The following is a 26,187-nucleotide window of genomic DNA, read 5'->3' as shown; positions in this document are numbered from 1 at the left end:
AGGGAGGGAGGGAGGGAGAGGGGAAAGGTTCCTCAAAAGCCAGAGCCATCTATCTTCCTCACCTTTTCCAGAGGCAGCAACTAGAATTGATCTGTGAAGGCTTTTCCTGTCTCACAGGAACATCCAGAGAACCACAGTGTCTTTGCAGGAAGGAGCAAATGATAAGGGAGACCTTCCTTCAGATGATTTGGCTTGGATTTAACGGTAAGCAGAGAGTCCATTTAAAAAAACCCACCACAGCTCATGTATAACTCAAGATCCTGAATTCACAACTAAAAATAAAAAACTCCATGTTGTCCTCTGCATAAACAAACTCGTAACGACCTGACTACATCTGACAATGCTGCAGATCCGCTGAGCGAACAGTCCTGCAGAGCCTGATAGGAAGTATCGGGATCTGAAGAGCATCAGACACTGAGCTACACACAGAATTAATCAAAGATCATATTCTGTTTTCTACACGTCCCTTCAGTCAACAAGTATTTATGGGGGCCAACTCAATGTCCAACACTGTGGTCACAGACACAAAACCGGGGGGGGGGGGGCTGACTTAATGGGCTTATTGTCAAGTAGATGGATGTAAACAGGCAATTCCAAGACCAGGTGATAGAAATTTCAAAATGGGTGCACTGAGCAGGACATCTCACCCAGACTCCAGGGGCCAGGAAGAGTCTCCTGGAGGTGAGACCTGAGGTTGAGTAGTCAGTTGGGAGAAGAAAGATGGGAGGAGTGTTTCCGGAAGATGAATGGCATGTGCAAAGGCCAGGAGAGGAGAGGATGGTCTCTGTGTAGAATCCTCAGGAGCTGGTGTGGGTAAAGCAAGTCTCAGAAAAGAGGGGAGGGGCGGGGACAGACCACGCGGTGGGCGTCGTAGACCAAGAAAAATGCACAAAGCTTGCATGCCCCATCACTCTGCCTCACTTGTCAGCTCCCAGCCCCAGTGACTGTTTGCCATCATCTCCAGAGCCATCGCCCAGCCTGGGTCCCTTCCAAACTAACGAGGAAAGTGAGTGACACGAACAAGCAAGTGGTGGCCATAGACTGTGGCCAGAAACGCAGCGCAAGGAACAAGATAGGAACGTTCAACTCGCCTTCAATGGCTTTTTCTTTACAGTACTGTTTCATTTACCAATTTCTAGGTACACTTAACTCCTCCTTAAGTATGTTTTTCTGGAAGGGGGAGGGGAAAGCCCATGTCTGAGCTTCAAATTGACATTTCCTCTGAATGTACACTATGCACTGACTTGAAGGGCCGTATCATGACGTTTGGGAGAGTGCATTTTCCAAAGGACTGACTGCATAGATGCCCCTGCTCGGTGACATATAATAGTTTTCAAATACGTATTAGCATCACTAAAGGACTTCCAAGGGCTTTTTTTGTTGGATCACTTGCTTCATTTTTGCCCTTTGTAGCAGAAGTACAAATGGCAATCTCTATGAGGTCCTTGCTGAATGCTTTCTGGTTAATTCTGAGATCAAGCCAAAAATACCCAGGAGCTACAGGTGCTTTGGGGCAACAGCATACCTTAAGAAAACATTCCTGTGTTATTGTTCCTTATAGTAATAAACTTGTGTGGGTTGGAAAACTAGGCTCACCTCTGTGGCTACTGCTAGGTCTGTAACTGTAAATAAATATGCGCCCACAGAGAGGCAAGTCCTGCCCCAGGAGCTGGAGGGGGGACTGGGTGGACCTACACAGCCCAGGATGCATTTGATTCCTTCAATAAGTGTTGACCGAGGGGCTGCAGCTTCCCTCCAACATTAGTCGGGCCGTGGCCTCCATCACACCACCGCCAGGCTCTGTATGGCCCTCGGCAAGGCAAGGACACACAGCCCCCGGCCTCCTGAGCCCCAGCGCCCCGTTCCCAGCTCCTGGAGGACAGGGGAGCAGTGAGAGAGCAGAGGCCGAGCTGTCTCCTTCCTCACCCCTCGCCTCCATCATCAGGCCGGGAGATAGACATTGACGCTCTCCTGGAAAAGAGAAGCAGGAAGCAGCTGCCTCCCAAGTGCAGTGTTGCACAACCCGGTCATCGTGGGGAAAACACCAGAAACAAACCCCCCAAAATCCCCTAAGTCCTGAGCCACAGGACACATTTTAGCAGGGCCCCAGATGGTGCCGAGCCAAGGGTGCTTCCATTTTCTGTTTTCTGCACATCTTCATGACACGAAAGAGACTGTCACCTCTTTGGATCATACACCCTTAAAGACAGGCACGCTATGACCAACAGCTTCTGGAATTTTCCAACATGGAGCTATGGTGCTGCTTAATGAAAATCACTCGTGAAACAAAGTATTACTTTTTCTTTTTCCACTTTAAAAGCCTGAGCTTCCCTTCTTGGGTCACCGGCCGGCCATCTGCTCCCTGGCCCAGAATTCCTGCTTTCCCTCTTCCTCCACACGCCCATTTGCACATCCTCTGGCATTTTACATCGCGAAGTCCCAGGGCCTGTGCAACTCGCAAGCAAGGACTTCCCAAAAATCTAGGCAAAAAAGGAAGGAAGCTAACGATCTGGCCACGCGAGCTCAAGCCCTTTATTGTTTGCTGGATTCCGCACATTGTCCTGCCTGGGGGGCGGTGGGGACGTCTGCTGTCCCCAGGGTAAACGCCAGCCAACGCATCACATGTGCGTTACCGTTACCTTGTACCTTTCAGGGGAAGCGGGTACGGAGGTCATTCTTTCTGGGTAAAGGAAAAGTCTCTGGGATACATTTGCATTGGCAGAGGAATAAAAATGACACCTGCTCCAACCAAATTCCATGAGCCAGCCGCTCCATTCCTGAGCTTTATTACTGAACTGCACTCACAACAGTCGTGAATCACTGCCAAACCCCAGTTTGGAGACCACGGGCCAGAGTCTGACCGGGCTGGTCGGGGGAGAGGAAAGATCACTGCAACAACAGACACCGGCAATTTCGGGCTAGGATCAAACGCGGGACCATTAGGCAGGAAAACAACTGAAAATGGAATCCGGCAATAAAAATCAGACCAGCCCTCTTATGTAAGAGACAAAACCGATGTATATGGAACAACTACAACTATAAAATGGGGAGGGCTTGGGAGGACAAAACGCTGATTTGTGAAGGAATGCAATCTTTTATCCAACATCACTGCTCCTCAGACACCTCCTATGTGAACTCTGTATGACTAAGAAGTTCAAGGTTTAGGCCTGGCTTTGCTGCGTTTTCACACGTAGAACTCTTCCGAGTTGTCCCCTCAGTTACTCAGGCAGCAAAAGGTTTAATGCCCTGACTACATTCCTCTGGATGCCACGAGAGCCTTTCTTTCATTCTGCTTGCACATGACCTCTCCCCTCCTGCCTCAGCCCACTCTCCAGAGCCATCTAGTTCTCACAGACGTCCCCACACTGTTTCTCGCTGAAGAAAGCCACACACCCCCTCCTCGCTCAGCCCTCCCACCGCCTCAGAGCGCTGCCCCCTCGCAGCCTGGCCCACGCCCTGAGAACACCCGGGCCTGGCACCACCAGGGCCACGAATGGGCCGCAGGAGAGCCGCTCACAAGTACCAGCTCCAGCAACTGAGATGCTCTCCCTTCCCTTCTGTCACTGAATGTTCAAGTTTCAGGTTAGTGAGGAAGGCCGGGTTTTAGAGCCTGGAGCATCCTCCAAACAGGGAAAAGGCTGAGGGATTCGCAAAGGCCTTTCTCATCATCATGCGGTCTTCCCGGGCAGTGAGATGGCGACAGCATTCATCCCGGGAGGACCTGGGGTTTCCCACACAGCAACTGCAGTGGGGGCTTCTGATGTTCCAGGGCACTCGGCTCAGCACCTTCCTTCCCTCACTCCAATCCGGAGCTCAGTACTGCTGGGTGGTCCCTTTCCTGAAGACATGGCAACTCTGAAGGGCAAACATTTCATACTGGGGACCCCAATTACACGTGGTGAGGGTCACCGAGGTTTCAGTAAGGTGGCCGTCTGCCACGGGTGGCATGGTGTGTGGGCTCTTGTGCCGATTCCCTCTTAAACTCTGCTTTGGCTCTGCCTTTCGGTGAGTAGCACTGTCTATCACATGCAAGCTTTGTTTCACCCCATTAACGGAGGGCAACTGTATTAGCCATATGAGTCTGAGTTGCCGTGTTATTTAATTGCTACACTGCTGTGTTAACGAAGTTAGGAGGGGGGCTGGCAAGCACGTAGATCACCTTCACGTACAGATATTTGTGGTTTTGTTTTTCCTTCTGCCAGCTTGCCTCTCTGTTTCAATTGCCTACCATCTGCCTTTGAACAATCTAAGTGCGAGCAGATAGATTTTATTTGGAGGATGCAATGCTTTGAGCTCATCCTAGGAAAGCATTTTCGTATAGTGGTGTTCAGAGTATTGGTTGCTTAACAGGATCTCGGAGGCCATTCAGTTTGGGCCGGGAGTTGGTTTCTTTTCACAGTCGAAGTACATTATAAAATTAAAAACTCAGGATCACAGTTTTTTTTAGCGGAAGGAAACAGAGTGGTCAGGGGGCTGGAACCAACCTCTCACCTTAAAACGAGCCCTGAAACACCCAGCAGGAGTGCAGGCAGCCGGACAGGGGAGCAGATGGTGTGTTATGTATAAGGTCTACTTCCCACTCCACCGTCCTTAATCACTTTGAGTTTTTTTTTTTTAATCCAAACATGAAGACCTTCTGAGTTTGCGGTTTTCTTCACATGACCAAAAACACCCAACTGAAAAGGAGACATATTCACTCTGTTCACCTGGTTGATTTTAAAAAGTTTTCCCACTAAGTAGAGTGATTTGACTTCAACTGATCTGTTATTTAGAAAATACTTCTAAAATAAAACCACCTACTGAGTTAGAAATCAGGAAGCTGGCAGGGAGTCAGAAGACCTGGGTTCTAGTTTGAGTCGTGTCTGAAACTCCTCAAAGCTGTAGCTCTAAGTGTCTAAACCCTAATTCTAATGGCCATCTTCCGAATGACAAGCGCTCAGCAGTCAGAACATTTTTAAACCCTACCAGGCAAGTTTCAAGGCGCTAATACTTATGGCGGCGTCATGCTTTAAGTGGAAGGAAATTTCACCGACCACCAAACCATATTCAAGCTTTACTTCTCATTTACAAAGAGGGAATTAGTATGTATAGCTGGCCTGGTCTTAAAACTGAGCCTATAAGCCACCTCCCTAAATCTTCTCTCCACAGTTTTAGAAGAGTGAGAACTTCTCTGCTTTCATGACTAAAATGAGGTTGCTCTTTGGTGGGGTATGACTCAAACAGAATTCCCTCAACTCTTTCCCTCTATTCCCAGAACAGGGTATGTTGAAACTACGCTTATACCGAAAAATCTTACAAATGGGTGGTAATGAAATGTCAGAGAATATGGCTGCTTCAGTAAAAGTCTGACGAGGAGAGCCCATTTCAGGAAATGCAGTTTTACTACTTATATGTAGTACATTGTGCACCATAAACTCTACTATAGAATGAGGAAACTGTAATTCCCAATAGGCTAGTGCCCTACAGTAATATATCACCAACACTAAAACTCTTAACATACAAAACTTAATTATTAGCTGCTGAAATTAAAGCAATAGTTACAATAATTTCTAAGGCCATTAACTGAAAAACTCATACATTTAAACTGGGTTTCTTACCCAAACTGAATGAGATCCACATAAATTACAAAAAGAGTAACTTTCAAGCTTCTCCTCTGTAAGAATTACATGAACTATTTCTCAATTATTATAAATTTGGAATTATCACTATACCAAAAGCTGCCAAAAACCTACTTTCCTTCCCCTATTTCCAAAGGGCTTGCTTGATATAAGTACCAAATACTATTATGTCCATTTAGCAAATTTAGGTAATGAAAACTGGTATAATAATCTCTAACTAATAGGAAGGAATACCAGCATACCCCAAAGAATATGACAAACTTAAGGGGAGAAAGGAAACAATAAACTACAAAATGAACAAACCAAGATGAACAAGTACTAAAACAGTAATTTGGGACAATGGCCTATCACCTCACAGCTGTCAAAGTGCCTATCATCAAAAGGAACACAAATAACAAATGTTGCCAGGATGTGGAGAAAAGGGAACCCTTGTACACTGTTGGTTGGAATGTAAATTGATGCAGCCACTATGGAAAACAGTATGGAGGTTTCTCAAAAAAACTAAAAACAGAACTACCATATGACCCAGCAATTCTGCTCCTGGATACACATGCGAAAAAAAATGGAAATACTAACTCGAAAAGATACGTGCACCCCAATGTTATCAGCAGCATCATTTACAATTGCCAAGACAAGACACGGAAGCAGCCTAAGTGTCCATCAACAGGTGCATGGATAAAGAAGATGTGGTGTGTGTATATACACACACACACATACACACACAATGGAACACTACTCAGTCATAAGGAGTAAAACTTTGCCATTTGCAGCAACATGAATGGACTTAGACGGCACCGTGCTAAGCGAAATAAGTCAGACAGAGAAAGATAAATACTGGACGGTATCTCTTGTATGTGGAATCTAAAAAGATACAACAAACTAGTGAATCTTAAAAAAAAAGCAATAGACTCACAGATATGTAGAGAACAAACTAGTGGTGACCAGTGGGGAGAGGGAAGGGGGAGGGGCACAATAGGGGTAGGGGACTCAGAAGTACAACCTATTAGGTATAAAGTAAGTTACAAGGATATATCGTACAGCATGGGGAATATAGCAAATATTTTACAATAACTATAAATGAACTAGCCTCTAAAAATTGTGAATCACTATATTGTACACGTTTAACAATATGGTAGAGCAACTATATCTCAGCTTTAAAAAATAATAAAATAAAGAAAACAGTAATTTGGAAAAAAACCCAAAAAACAGTAATTTGGGGAAGGAACATGATTTGGGCAGAATCATCAAAGAACAAAGAGAAGGGCAAGAGAGAGTGAAGATAAGCCAGAGGCCACCAGGGGTACCAGAGTGCACAGTCCTGGGATGGAGCAAACCTGTTTTTGGAGAACTCAACGTCAGCACACACTGTTTTAAAGGTTCACAAACCGCACATTATGTGCTGGAGGGTGAGGGTTTCTACTCTGGGAATATGAATGAACGCATGATGAAATGAAGGAGAAAATGTTATCTTAATAAAGAAAAAGAAGGCTCGCATCTGAACCGAACATGGGAAGTGCTCCCCAAAATAACTTTACAGGGAAAAGAAAGACTGGGGGAGGATGAGAAGGAACCCGGGAACCGAACGGGAAAGTTAAGTCGGCTAATAATAGAGATAGAAGGAAGTACTGCGCCCCAGGAGATAGAGACGCAAAGGAAGAAAACGCAGGCCGGCCAGCCTGGGAATCGCGGGTAATTACCCTATTGCACGAGAGGCTGTACGGCCGGGGCCTGACCAAAAAAAAAGAAAAAGTCCATCTCTCCCCACCCCCCAACTTCTTTTAGATCAGACTTCGAAGTCACTTACAGCACAAGCTTGAGATTGGCCCCTGCAAGCCTTAAAGAACTCGACTATTAACTGTGAACAGCATTTTGATGCTCTGGGAATGTGTGTGGGTTTGATGTGGTGTCGGAACCGAAGTAAAGCTCAGGAAAGGGAAGTGAATTTATGCAAAACTCATTTTTTTTTTTTGCAAAACTCTTTAAAGATGAATATGTGTGTGTGTGTGTGTGTGTGCATGCGTCCACGTGCACACGTGAGTGGGTGTGTATATACTTAGACCCAATTGCAAAGTGAGAGTTGCAAAGAGTTTTGGGGGTCTGAAGACACGGCCCTGAGGTCAGTCCAGTACAGCTGGAGGAAAGCCAAGTCCAGGAGCACCCGGGGCAGCTGCCTGCCATCTTAGAGCGCAGGACGCGCCAAAGGAATCAGGCTGCTGGCCAAGGAGTCCAACATCCTGCTCTGAAGATGGCCAGTAAGGAGGCGTGTGCTCCTGGGTGTGTTTAACAGAGCGAGCACACCTGGCTGGGCAACTGTGCAATCTGATACCACAGGGGGGAAACTTCTTCCTGATCTCAGCGCGTGATCGGACTCTGCCCTGAAGCAGAAGGCTTAAGTGTCCTTTTTGCAACTTTTATCCAGAAGAAAGACAAACAGACTCACTCATCCTTCTCAATACCAGCCAAGGGTCATAAAAAATGAAGGAAGTACAGAGGAGACCCACAGTGTGGCGTCTTCGGTCACTGAGTGTCACCTTGGCCACGCTGGAAGGCTGGCGGGCAGGAAAGCTATTCGGCAACAGGCCTGATCTCACGCAATTTTATTTTTAACAAGCGCTAGGTTGTTAAAATATACCAGCGCACCCTTTTGTAAGCCTTGCCACATAAACGAAAAACATTGAGAAGTCCTTTATCAGATGACATGTCACAAGTTAGGGTTTGGAAAACACGGTAACTCCTGCTGGGGGATGGGGGATGCCCCCCTACACACAATTTCATGGGCACTTGTTACTTCATTCCTATTTCTATTTCAACAGCTCCTTAAGGAACGCGTCCTGAAACTTTCCTCGTAGGCAGGTCAACTTTTAAGCAACGCAAGTGAAACCAATGACTGACGGCCCTAATGTAGTTACAGAGGTTGGAAAATGTGTCCATAAGGAGGGTGCTAGAACTAGGACTGTAATGCCTCACAGGACCAAAAGGGAGGGAATCCCAAGATTAGATTGTTTGTCCTGATGCTCAGGAACCCAGCGCCCACCAGGGCTAGGCCCAGGTTCCCCTGCTCCCGGAAGAGTAAGCTTACCCTCGGGTCTGGTAAGGCCGGAAGGGAGAGAGAGGAGGAAATGGCCCCTCCATCAACAGCCTTGGCAGTGGAGAGGCTGGGCCAGGGGAGTGACAGTGGGAGGAACGCTGGCGGCACCACGTCGTCCGGGTATGAGGTGTATGATTTGAGGGTTCTGAAGAAGGCATGCGCTTCGCGGCTACCCGCACCCCAGCAGCTTCATGAATGTGTCTTTTCACTGGGCACACACGGCCCTAGGCTTTGCTGCTGCCCAACGCGGCTCAGAGGAGCATCCCTGCAACAGCGCCCGACCTGCCTGCCACACAACCCCTTGTGGAGCCTGTCTGGAAGGCAAGGGAAACCTAGGACACCCTGAGAGGACGGAAGGGCCTGGGGGTCAGGCACCGTGGAGACGGCCCCACCTACAGCCAGGAAGAGCCCAAGGCCAGGAGGGCTGGCGGGCAGCGGCAGCACAGCTCTGGGCAAGAGAGCTGCTGGGAGATGACAGTTTGGGGGGAACTGTAAAAGAGCCCTGGCTGGGGTCTGGCTGGGTTCGGGAAGTTGCAAGTTTTCACCTACCCTGATGCCCCCAATCCCACCTGTCTGTCTGTCAATGGCAACAAGCGTAGGGAGAAAAGGAGTCACCTGGGCCCCTATGGAAGGCCCAGGTGTGTCTGCTTGTACCTGAGAATACCTGGCTTCCCCAGACTGGTCCATCTCACACGCGTCAGATTGCTCCTAACTCTAACATACTCCCCTGACAGCCTTGTCTTTAAGGACACAGCACTGAGTTCTCCACTGTAAATGGAAATGTGGAGGCTGTCATACCATCCATACAACAGGACCTGGGGCTGGTTTTCTAGTCCTGTGGTACCTTCAGTTTTCTCGCTGCTTTAGCCCCCCAGGGCAACCCACTGGGAGTGAACTAGAGCTCCAGAGAGATCACCCCCCCAGGTTAAGTGTGGAAGAGCACAGCGATCTGGAGAAGACGGCTGAGGAGTTGACGGACGCAAGGGTCAGATCCCTCCCTTTTCCTGGAAGGGCAATCCCAGACTTCGCAGAAAGCTCGCAAGCTGCCCTGCTCTCGGGTCACCTCCGCCACCCAGTGAGCAGACGGGTGAGGCAGAGAGCAAGCGGCGGCCCCTCATTCCCGGAGGATCACAGTCAGCAGTGTCAGGACTGCACGCACTGCAACCAACAGCCCCCAGCTCTCTCTCCCAGACCCGAGAGGCACCCTGAGCCGGGAAAAGAGGACGGATTTCTGATATGTTCACTCACTTGGGGCTGTCCGTGCTTCATCCTGCACAACCAGCCTAAAGGTTCTCAAGCCTCATCTCCAGCTGCCTGTGCTCCTCTCTGGAATATAGGCAATCAAGATGGAAAGACCTAGTAGGTGCTCTGTGTGTACGTGTCAGTTCAGGGATTGAGTCTCACGGGGGGACTTAGGTATCGGCGTGGCCCTGCCATGCGGTCCTGACACTGCAACAGAAATGAGGTCTCTCCCTTTCTTCCTCCCTCTACCTTCAAGGGGTATTTACTCAGGACTTCAACTGTGCAAGGTTTTCAACTTACACTTCTCTTAATGTAGCACAGAGCCTAGCGCCCACCGAGCCCATTAACAGAAGATTAATAAATACTTGCTGATTTAAAAAATTCCACTCAACTAAAGAACACTGGACTTTCTCTGTGCCAGGCACTGAGCTGGACGTTGGAAATATAAAACGAATCCATCAACCTCTTGCTCTCGGTGCATTCTGACTCCAGCTAGAGGATGAGGCACATGCAAACTATAACAGGATCGCTGCCAGTAACGGAGACAAGTTCAATGAGGCTGTAGGATGCTGTGCCTGACAGCACCAGGGAAGGCTTAAGAAACGGGATTCAGATGACAAGTTGGCTACCAGGCAGAAGAAGGATCAGGGCAAGATTCCAGGCATAAAAGTTCATAACGTGGTTTGGGAGAACGACAGGTCTTGGTTGGACCACAACGTGCGGCAGGAGGGTGGAGATGATTCTAGTGATAGAAAGGCAGCCTGTCCAGGGCCTCAATGCCCTGACAGAGAGCTGGGTTTCATCCTGAACTGCAGTGTCAGAAAGGGCTTGGTGTAATCAATTTCTTGTTTGCCAAGAATCATTCTGGGCTGGTTGGGAAGGAGCAGGGAGTGTAGGAAGGAAGATCAGGTGGGAGACAGCTGAAGAGTCCGGGGCCAGAGGGAGACAGTGTTAGTCAGCATGGAGAAGAAAGAACAGTGTGAGAGACATGGGGTGTGGGCCGCACAGGATCCAGAAGCCCGGAGAAGCAACCACGGATGAGTCCGTTGGTGCCCCGTGGACCAGAGAACGGTCCTCACTCCCCACCCTCATCTTGGATGGCTTTTGTGGCCACACTGGCCTTTGAAGGAGAGAGAGGTGACTTGGCAGAACTATTATTACTACCCTCCTTTTGGCTCTTCTCTCCGGTGATTCGTATCCTGAACGGTTTTCTGTAGCTCTATCTTTACGCCCTGAGACTCTCAGATTCTTTTAATAGAAACCTCCACCAAGGAAAGCTGCCATCTTCTATCCCATTAATCCTGCCCATCAGCACCTCTTGGCAGTTATCTAACCTCCATGGGACAAAAATAAATAAATAAGTAAACAATAATAGTAAGGCTTTGCCAGGCTAGCAAACTGATCCGGGCAGGGGATTATAAGAGACACCTGTTTTTCAACACAGCAGCTGCGAACACAGTAGAAGCGTGGCATCCTGGAATCAAGAAAGGGTTCTCATTAAAACCCAAGAGTAGCAGAAAACTGCCATGGACCAATTTTCAGCTATGTCACCTGAACGTGAAAAGAATTTCCAATAAGACTAGACACATAAAAGGAACTCTGCTTCACTGAACTTAGAATCTGAATGTTACTTGGCTTATGGGGAGGTGACTCACCTATTCCTCCAAGTATTCTAAATCCTTAAAGCAGCTATTATGCACTTAGGGTGTTATCATAAACGTACTAAAGCTTTTTGAAGTCTGGGTGAGCCATACCCTGTGCTGACCAAACACCTCTTCATTTAAACCAGAACACGGCCCAATGGACAAAGTGGACATTGACATAGGAGCAAATAGACAACATTTAAAATGATCTTTTCAAGATACATGCACCCCAGCGTTCACAGCAGCTCTATTTACAATAGCCAAGACATGGAAGCAACCTAAGTGTCCATCGGCAGATGAATGGATAAAGAAGAGGTGGGGGGCTTCCCTGGTGGTGCAGTGGTTGAGAGTCCGTCTGCCGAAGCAGGGTACACGGGTTCGTGCCCCGGTCCGCGAGCGTCCCACATGCCACGGAGCCGCTGAGCCTGTACACCCCAGAGCCTGTGCTCCGCAACGGGAGAGGCCCACGTACCGCAAAAAAAAAAAAAAAAAAAAAGAAGAGGTGGTACATATATACAGTGGAATATTACTCAGCCGTAAAAAAGAATGAAATAATACCATTTGCAGCAACACGGACGGACCTAGAGATTATCTTACTACGTGAAGTCAATCAGAAAGATAAAGACAAATATTATATGATATTACTTATATGTGGAATCTAAAAAATAATACAAATTCCTAAAAAATTTACAGAACAGAAACAGACACACAGACATATAAAACAAACTTATGGCTACCAAAGGGGAAGGGGGGTGAGGAATAAATTAGGAGTACAGATTTAACAGATACACACTACTAGATATAAATAGATAAACAATAAGGTTCTACTGTATAGCACAGAGAACTATATTCAATACCTTGTAATAAACTGTAATGGAAAAGAATTGGAGAAAAGAATATAGATATATACACATATATGTATAACCAAATCACTTTGCTGTACACCTGAAACTAACACAATATTGTAAACCAACTACACTTCAATGAAAAAAATTATCTTTTCAGTCCATTCACCACTGAAAATACCCCCCCAACACACACACACAATCTACCAACATATAAGCACCACAGGCAAACTGTTTCATAGCTGCAATATGTACACATTACCTTTTCAGACCAGACCAGGGAGATGCTCTTAGAAACAGCTTGTTAACAGCCCCTCGCATTGCTGTTTAACAATCCATTTATAGCCCATCAGGAAGCCAGCCCTCCAAGGAGATATATTTTACATCTACATGTAGGGTTTCTTTGCCACAAGGCTGGGTTTCATGCAATCTTTCACTCTATATGCTGGAAAACAGATTATGCCATAATTGCTGAGACATACGATCCTATGAGCATGCAATACATCTGCACATATAAAGAGTCACAAGAACAAACCCTTGGAATAAAAGCAGAATGATGTCCAAGGAAGCACAAGCCACCCCATACAGTCCCGACTAGAACTAAAAATAGTGCAAAAAGACCTGGTGTCAGCTACCCTCGCACTGTTCCCTCTAGAACACGCTACTTCTAACCTCCAGTGTTGGTTTTTAAGCTTGAGCCTTCAATAACTGTACTTAGAAACCTTTCCCTGACCCAAAGAAGCTACTTTCCAGGCTTTGGATTGTGGAGCAATAGTTCAATGCACTTCAATTATGAGGCCATTAATGTACACAAGATGCGAACAAAGAGCGAAGCTGAAATTGTGAATTTCCCCCAAAGCCTAACGTGTGTGCCCTGGGGACACTAGGGCCAGCTGAGAGATGACCTTTCTGGCAAATGGAAACCCCTGAAGCTCTAAGTACCATCAACTGCCCAAAGTGCAGCCAGCTGGACCCCGCCTGGGGAAGCGTGAGGCCAGAACTTCCCCAAAGTGGCGCAACCTTGTCAACACAGCCCCAGGCGGAGTCCCAGAAGGATTAAGGGAGAAAAGCACCCTAAGTATATACAAGACCCCAGGAAGAATCACAAGCACCAATAAGGGGGCCGGAGCTGTGAAGTGGATCCTTCCTCATAATCCATCTGACATGTAGCCTGGCGGTCCACAAACATGTGCATTGGGTAGGATAACGAGATTTGCCCAAACTAGGCTCTGCAGGTCATCCTAAAATGGACCCAAATAAGAAACAGGAGATGTGGCGAACTCATTTTCACCTATAACCTAGATAAAACTAACCAAGAGGCAAGAGGACTATACTCCCGTCCACCCACATCCCTCGCCATGGCAAACCTTTAAATACCACAGTTGAAATGGAAACGTACCCAGAACCATCGTTCCCTTCAATGGGACTGTTCAACACCATGGCTGACCACGAAAGCGCGCGCAGGCATTCCCCCTACCTTACAGAAGCTCCAACCATCGTTCCCTTCAATGGGACTGTTCAACACCATGGCTGACCACGAAAGCGCGCGCAGGCATGCCCCCTACCTTACAGAAGCTCCATTTGTCCATTTCACCAAATCTTTCGAGACAGGCAAATTCTCAGAAAAGCAGGCTAAGGTTAACAGTGACTTGCACCCCGGGGCCCGGCTCGTCCCTCTGCTGCAATAACAGGGCCTTTCGGCGGGGTGTGCGTGGCTTTCTGCCTTTTCTTGCATTTTTAAGGCTCTTTTCCCTCCGAGGCCTCGTCCCACACATCTCCAAGCAGAGCCCACGACCTTGCACCCAGAAAATGAGAAATAAATCTGCCGTTGATGTCAGTGGATCTTTATTCATTTTCTAGGGTAGGGAGCTTAGAAAAAGCCAAGGTGCCAGGGAGTGTGGGAGCACGTAAGACGGGTATACTAATAGGTTCCCTACTTGAGATGTAACCCAACACCTAGGTCCCTGTGCCCATCTCCCTCCTGTCTGGGTGAAAGTTAAAGATCCCCTTACAGCATGCTGAAAGAGATTAGAGGATCACCACTGCAGCCTTCCTGTGCTCGCCAGCATTCCCCCAGGATTCCATCGTATCCAAAAACTGCTTCTGACCTGCAGCTGACTTTTGCTTCCGAGAAGCGTGCCCTCACCACTCATGCACGGCCCCACCAGGAGCACAGAGCCTCAGAGGTGCACAAGAGCAGAATGCCAACTTCGGAGAGAGGCTTTGTTTCTCTGGGTCTGAGGGCAAAGCCTCTTGCCTTCCCAACGGGTATGGTCTCCCATCCCAACTCACCCTAAAGTGTTCAAGTCAGCAGACCCGGGGCGGGACTCGGGGGCACAGAGTCAAACACGGAGCTGGCAGCCTTCCAGGGGACTTGAGATGTCGTCAGCTAAATTGGGTCATTCAGATCTCCACAACCAGGAGAAGAGGAGACTTACCCAGACTGGGGACCTAGGCCACTCAGAATTCACCCTTAAATGACAGTTCTCCCACCCAGTGCACCTCACTTTGGAGACAGGCCAGATCGAGAGGTGCAGAGTGGGAGTGATCCTGACCTGCCGTCCCGACCCATCACTGGCCACGACTGTCAAGACCATTAGGAGAGCCACGGTCTCGACAGAACAAGGCACCAGTCCAGTGAACTCATGACCCGGATTTTTCAGATCTCAGGTCGAAAGGAGGACACGGCAGCTACCAAATGCATGAGAGGGCCAATCTTTCAGATTGCCCAGTTCCCAAAACCAGATGTGCCAACTCCAGGGCAGGAATTTGGACACGAGAGCACCCACAGAGGCCCAAAGAAATGAGAACTCACTTCTGTCCCCTTGGGTGCCCGGCCTGTGATCACAAACCTACACACGAAAAGACAGCGCTGGACCAGATGGCTGAGTCAGGAGACACGGCCATGTGGTCTGCTCTGGCAGGAGGCCGACGTGACGGTCACAGATAGTGTCTGGGAAAGATATATGGTCTAGAACAATGAAGGAAGGAAGTAACATGGAAAGAAGTTGCCTTCCCTTGTCTGAGCTTCCACAAAGCAGTCCAGAAAAGTACTCAGCAAACACCTGCTCCCCTTTTATAACGTCTCAGGTATGGTTCCTCTTGGCTACACCAGTGGCAGATCTATTTATCCGAGTACTAATTATTAGGCTTCAGACAATACTGGTCCCAAACTGTCTCTTGACCTGGAGTCTTCGTCAGGGATGCCAGCACTGTTCTGGCCACACCACAGCCAGGCTGGTACATGCAAGGCCACCGCTGCACACCTAGACCCACACTTTCCCCAGAGACCCAAGGAGGTGTTAGGGACACGGGTGACTTCAGACACAGAAAGGCTGTTCTTTGGGGGTTGATTTTTTTTTTTTTAATTACAATGCTGATTTCTATCTGTAGCTCATTTCTTCCAGGAAATACCTGAGAGTCAGTATCTCATCTTTGGTTGCTGCTTCCTTGTGTATAGGGGATGTGACAGAATCAGGGATTAGTGACCTCATGATACAGAGAAATCTTCAGAAAGATGAAGTTACCTGGCCTCATCATAACCCACCGGAGAGGGCTGCAAGACAGCTGAGCAGAAAAATCACCAAAGTTCTCTTGTGTTTTCCAGGGCGAAGGGAGAGGAACGGTTGCTCTCCAGACCTAAGCTCTTTCCTCAACTGCCTAAAAGTGCCCACACCTGCTTCTGGGGACAGCGGCGGAGGCCGCGAACATTCTCTCCACTGTTCCTCAAAAAGGGCTATTTTCCAGGCCCCATTTCATCTTCTCATTTAAAATGGATATCAAAGAGGAACGCACTGTTAAGTCCACAGCAAAATACTGCTAACAAATACTTCAGCCCCCCTCTTAACATTTACTAAAAACAAAGGTTCCCTCATGCCCCAAAGTTACAAATTTGGCTTCTTCAAACTCTTCCGTCTAAACCTCCATGAAGAGCCATCCACCCCTGACGCTTGGAACTGGAAATTCACCACCCACAGCAAACAGTGTCTGCTCTGTGGTCAGACAGACACGGGGCTGCGTGCCACACAAAAGCGGACTGAAGAATGGACGCTCCCTCTCAAGTCTCGGCCCGGTCGCAAATAATAAGCAACTGTATGAACAAGCAGATCCCTGAATAGGTTTGAATACTTGAGGGCTGAGTAATAATGCCCATCAGAGGCCCTGTACAGTACTTCCAGGCTTCGGGTTTTTTCCTTTCCTTTCATCTCTGGAAACTTATTCAGAACCCTACTAGCTCTGCCCTCACAATTTTAAGATGCAAGAGGCATCTGTTTCCACCATGTAATTGCAGCTGGCTCCTTGCTCCTGTTACTGTGGTCTGTATTCAATGAAAGTCAAAAGCGAGGCTTTGCTGAGCGCTGACTGAGCGACCCCAACCCTGGGAGAAACTCATGGCGACGGTGATAAGAGCCCAGCCTGGGAGCTGGCCCACCTGCAAGGCCTGGAGTTTAGTTCAGGCGGTGCCGCAAACCAGCCACGGGAGCTCGAGCAATACCATAACATCTCTGAGCTCCATTTTCTCAACGGTATAAGGCAGGCACAGGACTAGAAAGTCTCTTGCCCCTTCTAGATCCCTGTGATGGGAGGATATATAAAGAGGGAGGGGAGAAGAACTAAGTTTGGGTGTTTTTAAAACAACGTAAGGCAGCGCCAACAGCCCCCAAAGACAGGTGTTTTTACTACCACTTCAGATGACTTAACAGGTTCAAGCTTAAGATGAACAAGTTCAAGAAGCAGCATTCGCACTCAGGTCTGTCTACTACAGGGTCCTTCCTTCCCCTAGAAGCTCTTCACGGTATGGCAATGACCGCTCCCCTCTTCTCGGGAACTTACCAGCCCCTTAAGGGAAATCAGTGTTACAGAGAAGAACCAATGAATAGCATCAAGCAGAATAAAGTGCAAATCAAACTCTGAAGCAGCGCTGACTGGAACTACACGGGATCAACAGTCACATCACTGAGCGTACGCACCCACGGTGCTCACACCAGTGGGGCCGCACGCCCTTTTCAGGTCATTCAGGAAATAAGATCGTTTTCCGTGTGTCTGACTCCCACATACAAAGGGAAAATACCCCCGAGGAACACACGAGCTCCGGTGAGCGCGCAGATTTACTGGGTAGTTCTTTCCTGTCTTCTTTGGGGAGTAAGGTATTATTTTCATAAGTCATTCGCCCAGATAGCTGAAGCGTGGCCTTCTAAAAACGTAACATTATTTCTATGCCAACCATTTTTGTTGGACAGCTTTCCAAAATGCATGACACTATTTCCTAACTTCCTAAATCTCATAATTTACAGTTCGTCTTCAACTGGGACAAGGTCATAATGATGATCATTAATACTGTCGGTCAATGTGTGGTGCCAGACAAAGGAGCTTCACTCTCTAGATATGAGTCCTCACGACGAAGCTATGCTTTCTGAGGTCTTGTCTGCTTTTTGCCAATTTTCCTGGTGTTAGTGGAACACGGTCCCGGGACAGAACACCTGGATCCTGACTCCAGCTCAGCTTTGAAGAGTACTGTGATCTCAAACAGGCTATTTAAATGCTGCACGGGTCAGTTTCCTCATCTGTTTCATGAGAATCAGGGCTTAGGCTTTCTTAGTCCCTTCTTAACTCCCTCCACGCCATGTCTCTGTGTGCTTCCTTCCCTATGTCTGCTCTGAAGACAGGCTTCATTAAAGCTCTTCAAATCCAGAAATGCATAAAGTCAGAGGGCCCAAATTCTCCCTTCATTCCGGGAAATTAGAACAAGGCCAGTAGGGTCAGGTATCAAGCTATCAAGAAAAAAGACAGGGCTTCCCTGGTGGCACAGTGCTTAAGAATCCGCCTGCCAATGAGGGGGACACAGGTTCGAGCCCTGGTCCGGGAAGATCCCACATGCTGCGGAGCAACTAAGCCCGCGAGCCCCTACTACTGAGCCCACATGCCACAACTACTGAAGCCTGCGCACCTAGAGACCGTGCTCTGAAACAAAGAGAAGCCACCGCAATGAGAAGCCCGCGCACCGCAACGAAGAGTAGCCCCCGCTCGCCGCAACTAGAGAAAGCCCACGTGTAGCAACAAAGACCCAAGGCAGTCAAAAATAAATAAATATATTAAAGAAAAAAGATGATTCCTTTGGTGGTGGGGGAAATCAGGGAACACCTGAAGAGACATCAAATAGATTCCTAGAAATCACACAGTATCTTCAGATGGACATGAGGGATGGTTTTTAAAAAGCATTGCATTCGTGGATTGCGTAAAAAGTTTGAAGTTGAAAAAAAAAAAAAGCAGTGGAAAGAGAGAGACTGACCAGGGTGTGACCAAGGGGTCTAGCTCCGAGGGTGGGCAGGATGAGAGGACACAGCCCTGGCCTGTCACCCACCTGATCACCTAATGACAGGGTAAGGAGACACTGGGGGAAAGCAGAGCGAGACAGAGAGGGAAAAGATTTCTGAGAAAAACATGAAAAGGGCACAAATGAACCCACCCACAGACAAAGTATCACTAGAGAACATCAGGGATTGGTGTACAAATGGGAGATCTGGACGTCCATTCCCAGGTGGGTGGTGCGACATGACCATCTGGCTACCCTGCACGAGAGGGTCGGTTAGGGGGCACCCACCCAGAGAGGGAAGGAGCATCTCTGCCGGCTCTCTTCCCACCTCTCATCTTGGCCTGTGGGAAGCTCCCCCACAGCCCCATTACTCTTGGTTTCCTAACTTTCTTCATAAAGGTGGCTGTCCTTGAGTCTTGGGTCAGGAGAGAAAGTGCTTTGGAACTGTAGTCCCGAGATGTAGACTCGGTGAAGCTCAGGCCAGAATACAGCCTGAAAGATCTCAGACCAATACATCGCTTCACGGCTATGGGCTTCAGGCTCCTCCTTTGCAAAACAGGGAGAAAACCTGCATCCCGGAGGGAGTAGTAAAGAGCAAATGAGATAACGTAGATAAAACGCTTAGCCCAAGGACCAGCACACAGCAGTATCCAATAAACGATGGTGGTGATGATGGAGGAGGATGACCACCAACGCAGCACACAAACCCCTTTAATTACCTAGACCTTACAAGGCTCCCAAAACGCAGGTGTTCCACAGTTTCCCATACGCTTAGTCCACAGGCCTGAGTAAGCAGTTAGCTCATCTGGGGCTCCACACCTAACAAACACAGGCTGATACCTTCCTTGTCACCACCCCACATACTCCCCACATTCAAGGTCATTTAGCCGAAGACCAGGCTGAACTGTATACTTTCACTATCTAAAAAGAAAGGGTGATCAAGCAAATTAACAGAGCAAGTAACATACTGATGGTACTATTTCGATGCGGAAGGTACAGTCTCCAGCACACAGCAGCCCTCATTTCTCACCAGCTGATGGTGTGGACACAAGTCATTTCTGCCTGTTCACACGGAGGCTCAGCCTTAGACGCCCTGGAAAGCCACACTCTATTAGGCTGGTTCCTGTATGTTCAAAAATCAATGAAAATGTGTTTGTTTTTTAATAGGCTATCATTCTAACTTCTCACTAACTTTACCCTTTCTCGCTCCAAATACTAGGCTTGGCAGCGACTGGTCTTTAAGCTGGGCCCCTTCTGGCGTGGGAACCCTGCGTCAACTTACACTCGTGCTATTCAACAAATCCACACAGAGACTGGTTTCTACAACAAATGCGGCAGTGAAGGACTCTGCCAGAAAACCACCATCAGTGCTTCTCCTGAAGTAGCATTCACAGAGACAAATACTTCGTTTGTACACCCCACACCCTAGGGGGCTTCGTCTGGCGCTGATTCCCTCAGCCGGGAGATCCACACCACAGGGCAACTTTTCAACATCCGTAACGAAACGCACCTGCTCTTCAAGTTGGTCCTCACACGCCCTCCCCACCTGCCCCCAGCCTGCCTCAGTGTGCTCTACTCAGATGCACAGAGTTTGTTTTAGTTCCACCTTCCTCTGGTGCCCATATGTGGGGTGTTTTTTCCCTTCACTTACCTGTGCTAAAGAGGTGAGCTACTTCCCTAGGACCAGCTGCCATGCTTTTAGCTGATGCAGGGCCTACTATGTATAAATTAAGGTGTATAGTTGAGCCTAGGGCCCCCTCAAGGATTCCTCAGAAAAGGCCCTGCTAACAGGTCCGGCACCCTCAGCCCAAAACAGAAGTACCAGTCCCTCACATGGTATAAAAAAGTACCACTGCACCCCACCATCCCATCTTTGGGTATAAATCCAAAGAACTCAAAGCAGGATCTCAAAGAGGCATTTGTACAGCCATGTTCACCACCGCAGTATTCACAACACCTGTGAGATGAGAGTAACCCAGATGTCCATCAACAGACGAATGGATAAAGAAAATATGGCATATACAGAAAATGGAATATTACACAGCCTTGAAAAAAAGGAAATCCTGTCGCATACTGCAACATGGATGAGCCTCCAGGCCATTATGCTAAGTGAAATAAAGAAAGTATGGTTCCACTCATATGAACTATTTAAAGTAGTCAAAATCATAGAAAGAAAATAGGAAGGTGGTTACGGAGGGCTGGGAGAAGGGGAGAGGGGAAATGGGTGTTGAGTGAGTATAGAGTTTCAGTGTTGCAAGATGAAAAACTTCTAGAGATCAGTTGCACGACAACGTGAACAGACAACACGACTGAACTGTACCCCTAAAAATGGTTAAGATGGTAAATTTAATGTTACATGCTTTTTACCAGAATACAAAAAATGTATTGCTGTAGATGGTGGTGCAAATACAAGTCCAGGAAGCCCTTCTTCCCTCATCCCCCACTCCTACTCCTTCCTCTTCTCACATCTAACAATATACCCTCTGGACCCAGGGCTCCCACACACACCATCTTCCTTGGCACGTACCTCTGTGCCCTCATACCAGCTGGCTTTCGATTAAAATGGACCAAGCTGGGAAGTGCCAGAGAGTGTGTTGCCTATTGTATCGAATTTCCTTGGCCTCTTATAGGGATGCACCGTGAACCCAGCCCAGTGAGGGACAGGGGCCTGAGAACCAGGGGGTCTGCGTTGCTCTAAACCTGGCTCAGTCACCGATCAGCTGAAGCAAACAATTTAGCTGTGTGGACCTCCTCTCCATAAAAATCAGACGTTGTAGGGACTCCCCTAGTGGCGCAGTGGTTAAGAATCCTCCTGCCGGGCTTCCCTGGTGGTGCAGTGGTTAAGAATCTGCCTGCCAATGCAGGGAACACAGGTTCGATCCCTGGTCTGGGAAGATCCCACATGCCGCGGAGCAACTCAGCCCGTGTGCCACAACTACTGAGACTGTGCTCTAGAGCCTGCGAGCCACAACTACTGGAGCCCACGTGCCACAACTACTGAAGCCCGCAGGCCTAGAGCCTGTGCTCTGCCACAAGAGAAGCCACTGCAATGAGAAGCCCGCACAGTGTAACAAAGAGTAGACCCCGCTCACCGCAGCTAGAGAAAGCCCGCACACAGCAACGAAGACCCAATGAAGCCATAAATAAATAAATAAATAAGAATCCGCCTGCCAATACAGGGGACATGGGTTCAAGCCCTGGTCCAGGAAGATCCCACATGACGCGGAGCAACTAAGCCCGTGCCGCTAGAGCCCGCGCTCCGCAACAAGAGAAGCCACTGCAGTAAGAAGCCCGCGCCCCGCAATGGAGAGTAGCCCCCGCTCACCGCAACTAGAGAAAGCCCGTGCGCAGCAACGAAGACCCAACACAGCAAAAAAATAAAATAAGATCAGACGTTGGCCCAAGTGATCTTTATAGTCTCTCAGCTCTTAGATTCTCAAAGTTCCCTGATTCACTTGCTGAAGACCCTGTGGAAAACTTAGAAGCCTGCCAATCTGAACCTTCTCCAGTGATTCCTCAAGCCCCTGTCTCGTATCTTTTACCCAGTTCCATGTTGTTGTTTATTGAGACACAAAAGCAGTTTTTGAAAATGTTATCAAAATAAGAAAACATTATTATTAGGCCAAAATTCTACCAGTAATAATTTTTAGGCAGACACCCAAGGGAGTGCTCTAGGCCTCCCTGTGACAGCAGAGTGGCCCTAGTAACCACTGTATGCTAGCCTGTGGGTGAAGTGTTAAGTCACTCCGAGCACACAGGACAGAGAGCGGAAAGGGTACTGACCTCCTTCCATGCTTCACTGCAAATCAGCAAACATTACTGACACACATTTCTGAGACAGGTGCCAAGGTGGGCACCAGGACGCAAAGATTATCGCCACTAAACCCAAGGAGCTCAGAGTCCAGGAGGGGAAACCCAGAGACTCCCAGAAAGCAGCAAAATAGAGACTGCATTCCGCTAAAAAAGCCAACCAGTACGGAGGGCAGGGAAAGGAGGGGCCAGGGATGTTAGGCAACTATTTCTCTGTACTATCCTGGATAGTTCTAGCCGGCCGCCCAGCCGAGCCTTACAAAGGGCTGTGTCTGCTGGGCCATAGTTACTTTCCACTGCAACTTGGCTGAAGTTAAAACTGAACAGGTGACTTGAAGGTGAAGGCTGATGATGGAAAAGATAGCCTCTTCCTTTCTCCCGTACCCAGCAGTCAGCCACACGATCCTCCAAAAAAAATAACTGGACTTTTTACAGAGTTAGGTGACCCTGTCCTTACATTTAAACAACCCCAAATGGTCAGGAATGGAAGCATTTAATCTCTCACGATGAGGGCGCCCAGTGCAGACAAACGGTGGGGCGCAGCCATAGTTTGGGTGACCCTGGGCTGGTCAACCTGTCTTCTGCTATAAACATGTGTCTGATATTAACTTCCCTGCGGTGCCAGGAACATGCTTATAAAGTGCAAAAGAAATATAAAAGCCGGTATCAGGCATTCCAGCCACCACCACCGTGAAAGTGACACATACAGAGATGTCACTGGCTGATTCAGAAACTTTCACCCTGGAAATTCCACCGAAATCGTACACTACTCTTTTCTAGCACAGAAGTAAACAGAGTACTTCCCTCCGTGGCTGCCTCTGGTCAGGCTCCTCTGTGCTCCATCACACCAGCTAATGAGGAATTTACTGCCTGCTGACCAGCTGCTTGTAAGGAATGAGAGCCAGGGAGGAAGGTTTCAGGAGTAGACAGGAGGAGTGAAGGAAATCTCTCCACACAGAGAGCCTTCCGTGTCACATGTCCTCAGGATATCAGAGCCATCAGGTCATCCTTGAAAGCTCCTGACGCTCATTCTCTGCTCCACAGAAAACTTTATTGTTTACTGGACTGCAGAAAAAAATCCCAGTTCTTGTGGGTTCCCAGCAAACATTTTTTATTATGCAGTCACTGTACCACATCCCAAGGACTAAGGGAAACACCGCACACATCACCAGAGCATTTTCAGACAAGCTAGAATAAGCCCAGTCCTTGATCTCCGGCGCTTCTTACTGGAACGTTGCAAACTAAACAAACTCTGTGGAAAAACGCACTTCACATATGTGCATTTAAACATATGCACAGTCCAAGCAAACAGTCATATTCTGGTTCCATAAAGAGCAATCCAAAATAAAAGTGATACGTTCATTACTAGTGAAGACCATTAAATCTAATTACAGAGAAATACAGAGTGAGAAAAGAGGCTCCCGAAAAGAACTGCAGGGTAAACAATAAGGAAGAAAATGATATACAAACTATGGCTGCAATTTTTATGTCACATGTAAGACAGTGTGCTGTCTGGGTTTGGGAATGATTCCATCCATGTGTGTAAGGAAAGGGCTGCTGTAGCCTCCCACTGGGGTACAATAAGGTGAGCACCTGCAGTACCCAAACATAAGCCCCTCAGAACAGGGGGCATATGCAGTCTCTTTAGAAGAGACATCGAGAAAAGTCACAGAAAGGCTTGTTTTTTGTTGTTTTCACACTAAAATCACTATCTCATAGTTGGTCCAGGTTCTCCCCAGGTCAGATTTATTGCCATAGAGCTAAATACAATTTACTGATTTCATACCCTAGTATTTAGTTACCTCTGTTTGTGTTATGAAGTGTCAGATAAATTAGATCAGGCATACCGTAGGATTTTCCTGAACTCGTAGAATCAAATTTATACAGCAAAAGAAATTGGTTTTGAAGTATAAACCTACCTAACATCTTTACTCTGACACCCCCCTGCTACCGCAGACATACTGCTATCCCCAGATATGTACAAACACAGAAACCCGAAAGTTCCACTGGGCATTTTTTTGCAAGGCAAAAACAAAGAAACCCAACCCACCTTTTCAGTTCACATTAGCCCTAATTCAAACCCCATGAGAATCTTTCCTGATAAGAAACACTAACACCTGAGTATAATTATGAACCCCCCCCTAATAAGCAAACATGATAAAATACTGTTTCCTCTAAACAGATTCTATGGAAAAGCCATGTTAAAGCAGGAAAGGTTTCTCGAATTCTCCATAGATGAAGAAAACTGGTTACTTGTTCATTGTCTCTGCAGGGTTCCCTCAATGAACACAGTTAATGGGCCAAGCCACAAACAAACTTCAGGAGCTTCAGCCTCTCACAGAAGCAAAAGGCTTTTCCATCTGGGTACTGATGGAACAGTGAAATGGAAGTGCACACCAAATGCAAGGATGGGCAAAATAATTGGGGGAGATGGACAAATCAGTCTGCGTCCTCACAGTGGCAAACTTTACGACAACTTTCTAGAAGCAACAAACCGCAGCACCACTAGCCATAAACGTACACACACAGCTACTTGGAAGGTAAATGCTGTGTTTGCAAACATCCTTCACCATCCTGCATTTACAATACTGAAAACCATGGCCAGAAAGCTGGGAGATTTCTACTCTTAGCTCTCCTCTCTGCACTGTCAAACTGGGAAGGTCATTTTGTCTGGTCACTTAGATAATTCTCCCTCTCTGCAACACGGGAGTTTTCTACTTTGGGATTGCTCAGCGTTCATACGCATCAGAGTAAAATAACCATTCAGCGACTTTATTCACCTTGGTTTAAAGGGAAAAAAAAAGAAAAGAAATTCATTGTGCAATGCCCAGGAAAAGCTGACACCACGACTGTCTCTCCGACAAGCGCTTGCAATTACAATGCGGGGGTGGGGGGAATCTGTCTGATCCGACTCTGTGAGCCCTTATAAAAAAGAAATGATTCCAACCCCAATGGAGCCGGAGAACTTTTTTTTCTAAGGAGACCACCCCTCGGGAACAAAAGTTCCATTTCGGTCACATGTTGGGAGTACGAATAGGGACCAGGTTTTTTTAAAGACACACTAATTACGGGGGTGTTTTACAGTCCTGGAGACCACTCGGGCTCCTCCAGACCGACGGTGACTGGCATTTCATTGTCAAAAAGCAAAGGGGTGAGGTGAGGGCGCAGGAGCCGACAGGGCGCTCGGCGGGAGGAGGGGTAGCAGCAAGGTTACACTAAAGGGTACGCTGCCGCCGCGAGCCGCGTCTCCTTCCCCGGCGCCCCAAATAATTTCCTGCGAACAGAGCGACTGCAACAGTCCCCTCGCAACTGAAGAGCCCAGTACGACTGGCCGGGCCGGTGCAGCTCAAGGTTTTCCACCCCGGAGAGGGAGGGGGAGAAGATCTTTACCTTAATGCTACACTGAGCAGGAGTCTCAGACATGTCTCACAGCGAGAGAGATCAGGAAGTTCTCAGTTTTTTTCCACTTTCCTTTCCTCTCCCCAACCCAGAAACGCTCCACGGCCGGCCGGACGCGGTCATTTAAGAAGTTTCTTGCAGCATCTCTCCCGGCGGCCGCCCCGGGGGGCCGCGAGCGCGCGGGGCGGGGCGGGCGCCGGCGGAGTCGCCGCGCGGGGCGGCGGGGGCA

The 26,187-nt window shown here is 48.0% G+C and overlaps 1 protein-coding gene across 14 annotated transcripts in view; it reads right to left on the bottom strand.

Moving 5' to 3' along the window:
• The window catches only part of ETV6 (ETS variant 6), a 415,605-nt gene that overhangs the window by 215,714 nt on the left and 173,704 nt on the right, over positions 1-26,187 (bottom strand). For 4 of the 14 annotated variants that reach the window (XM_029205488.1, XM_029205484.1, XM_029205486.1 and 1 more), the window contains exon 1: positions 25,950-26,135. The exons of 7 other annotated variants lie outside the window; for them this stretch is intronic. In XM_029205488.1, the coding sequence (XP_029061321.1) occupies positions 25,950-25,982 (33 nt within the window). In that variant the 5' untranslated portion in view covers positions 25,983-26,135. Of the gene's footprint in view, positions 1-25,949; positions 26,163-26,187 lie in introns of those variants that run through there. 3 more of the 14 variants (XM_029205487.1, XM_029205497.1, XM_029205500.1) reach the window with 1 other exon arrangement.

Source organism: Monodon monoceros, unplaced genomic scaffold, assembly GCF_005190385.1.
Source record: "Monodon monoceros isolate NGI ecotype Baffin Bay Population unplaced genomic scaffold, NGI_Narwhal_1 Super_Scaffold_6, whole genome shotgun sequence".
Lineage (NCBI taxonomy): Eukaryota > Metazoa > Chordata > Mammalia > Artiodactyla > Monodontidae > Monodon > Monodon monoceros.
This window is presented reverse-complemented; position numbering and strand designations above follow the sequence as displayed.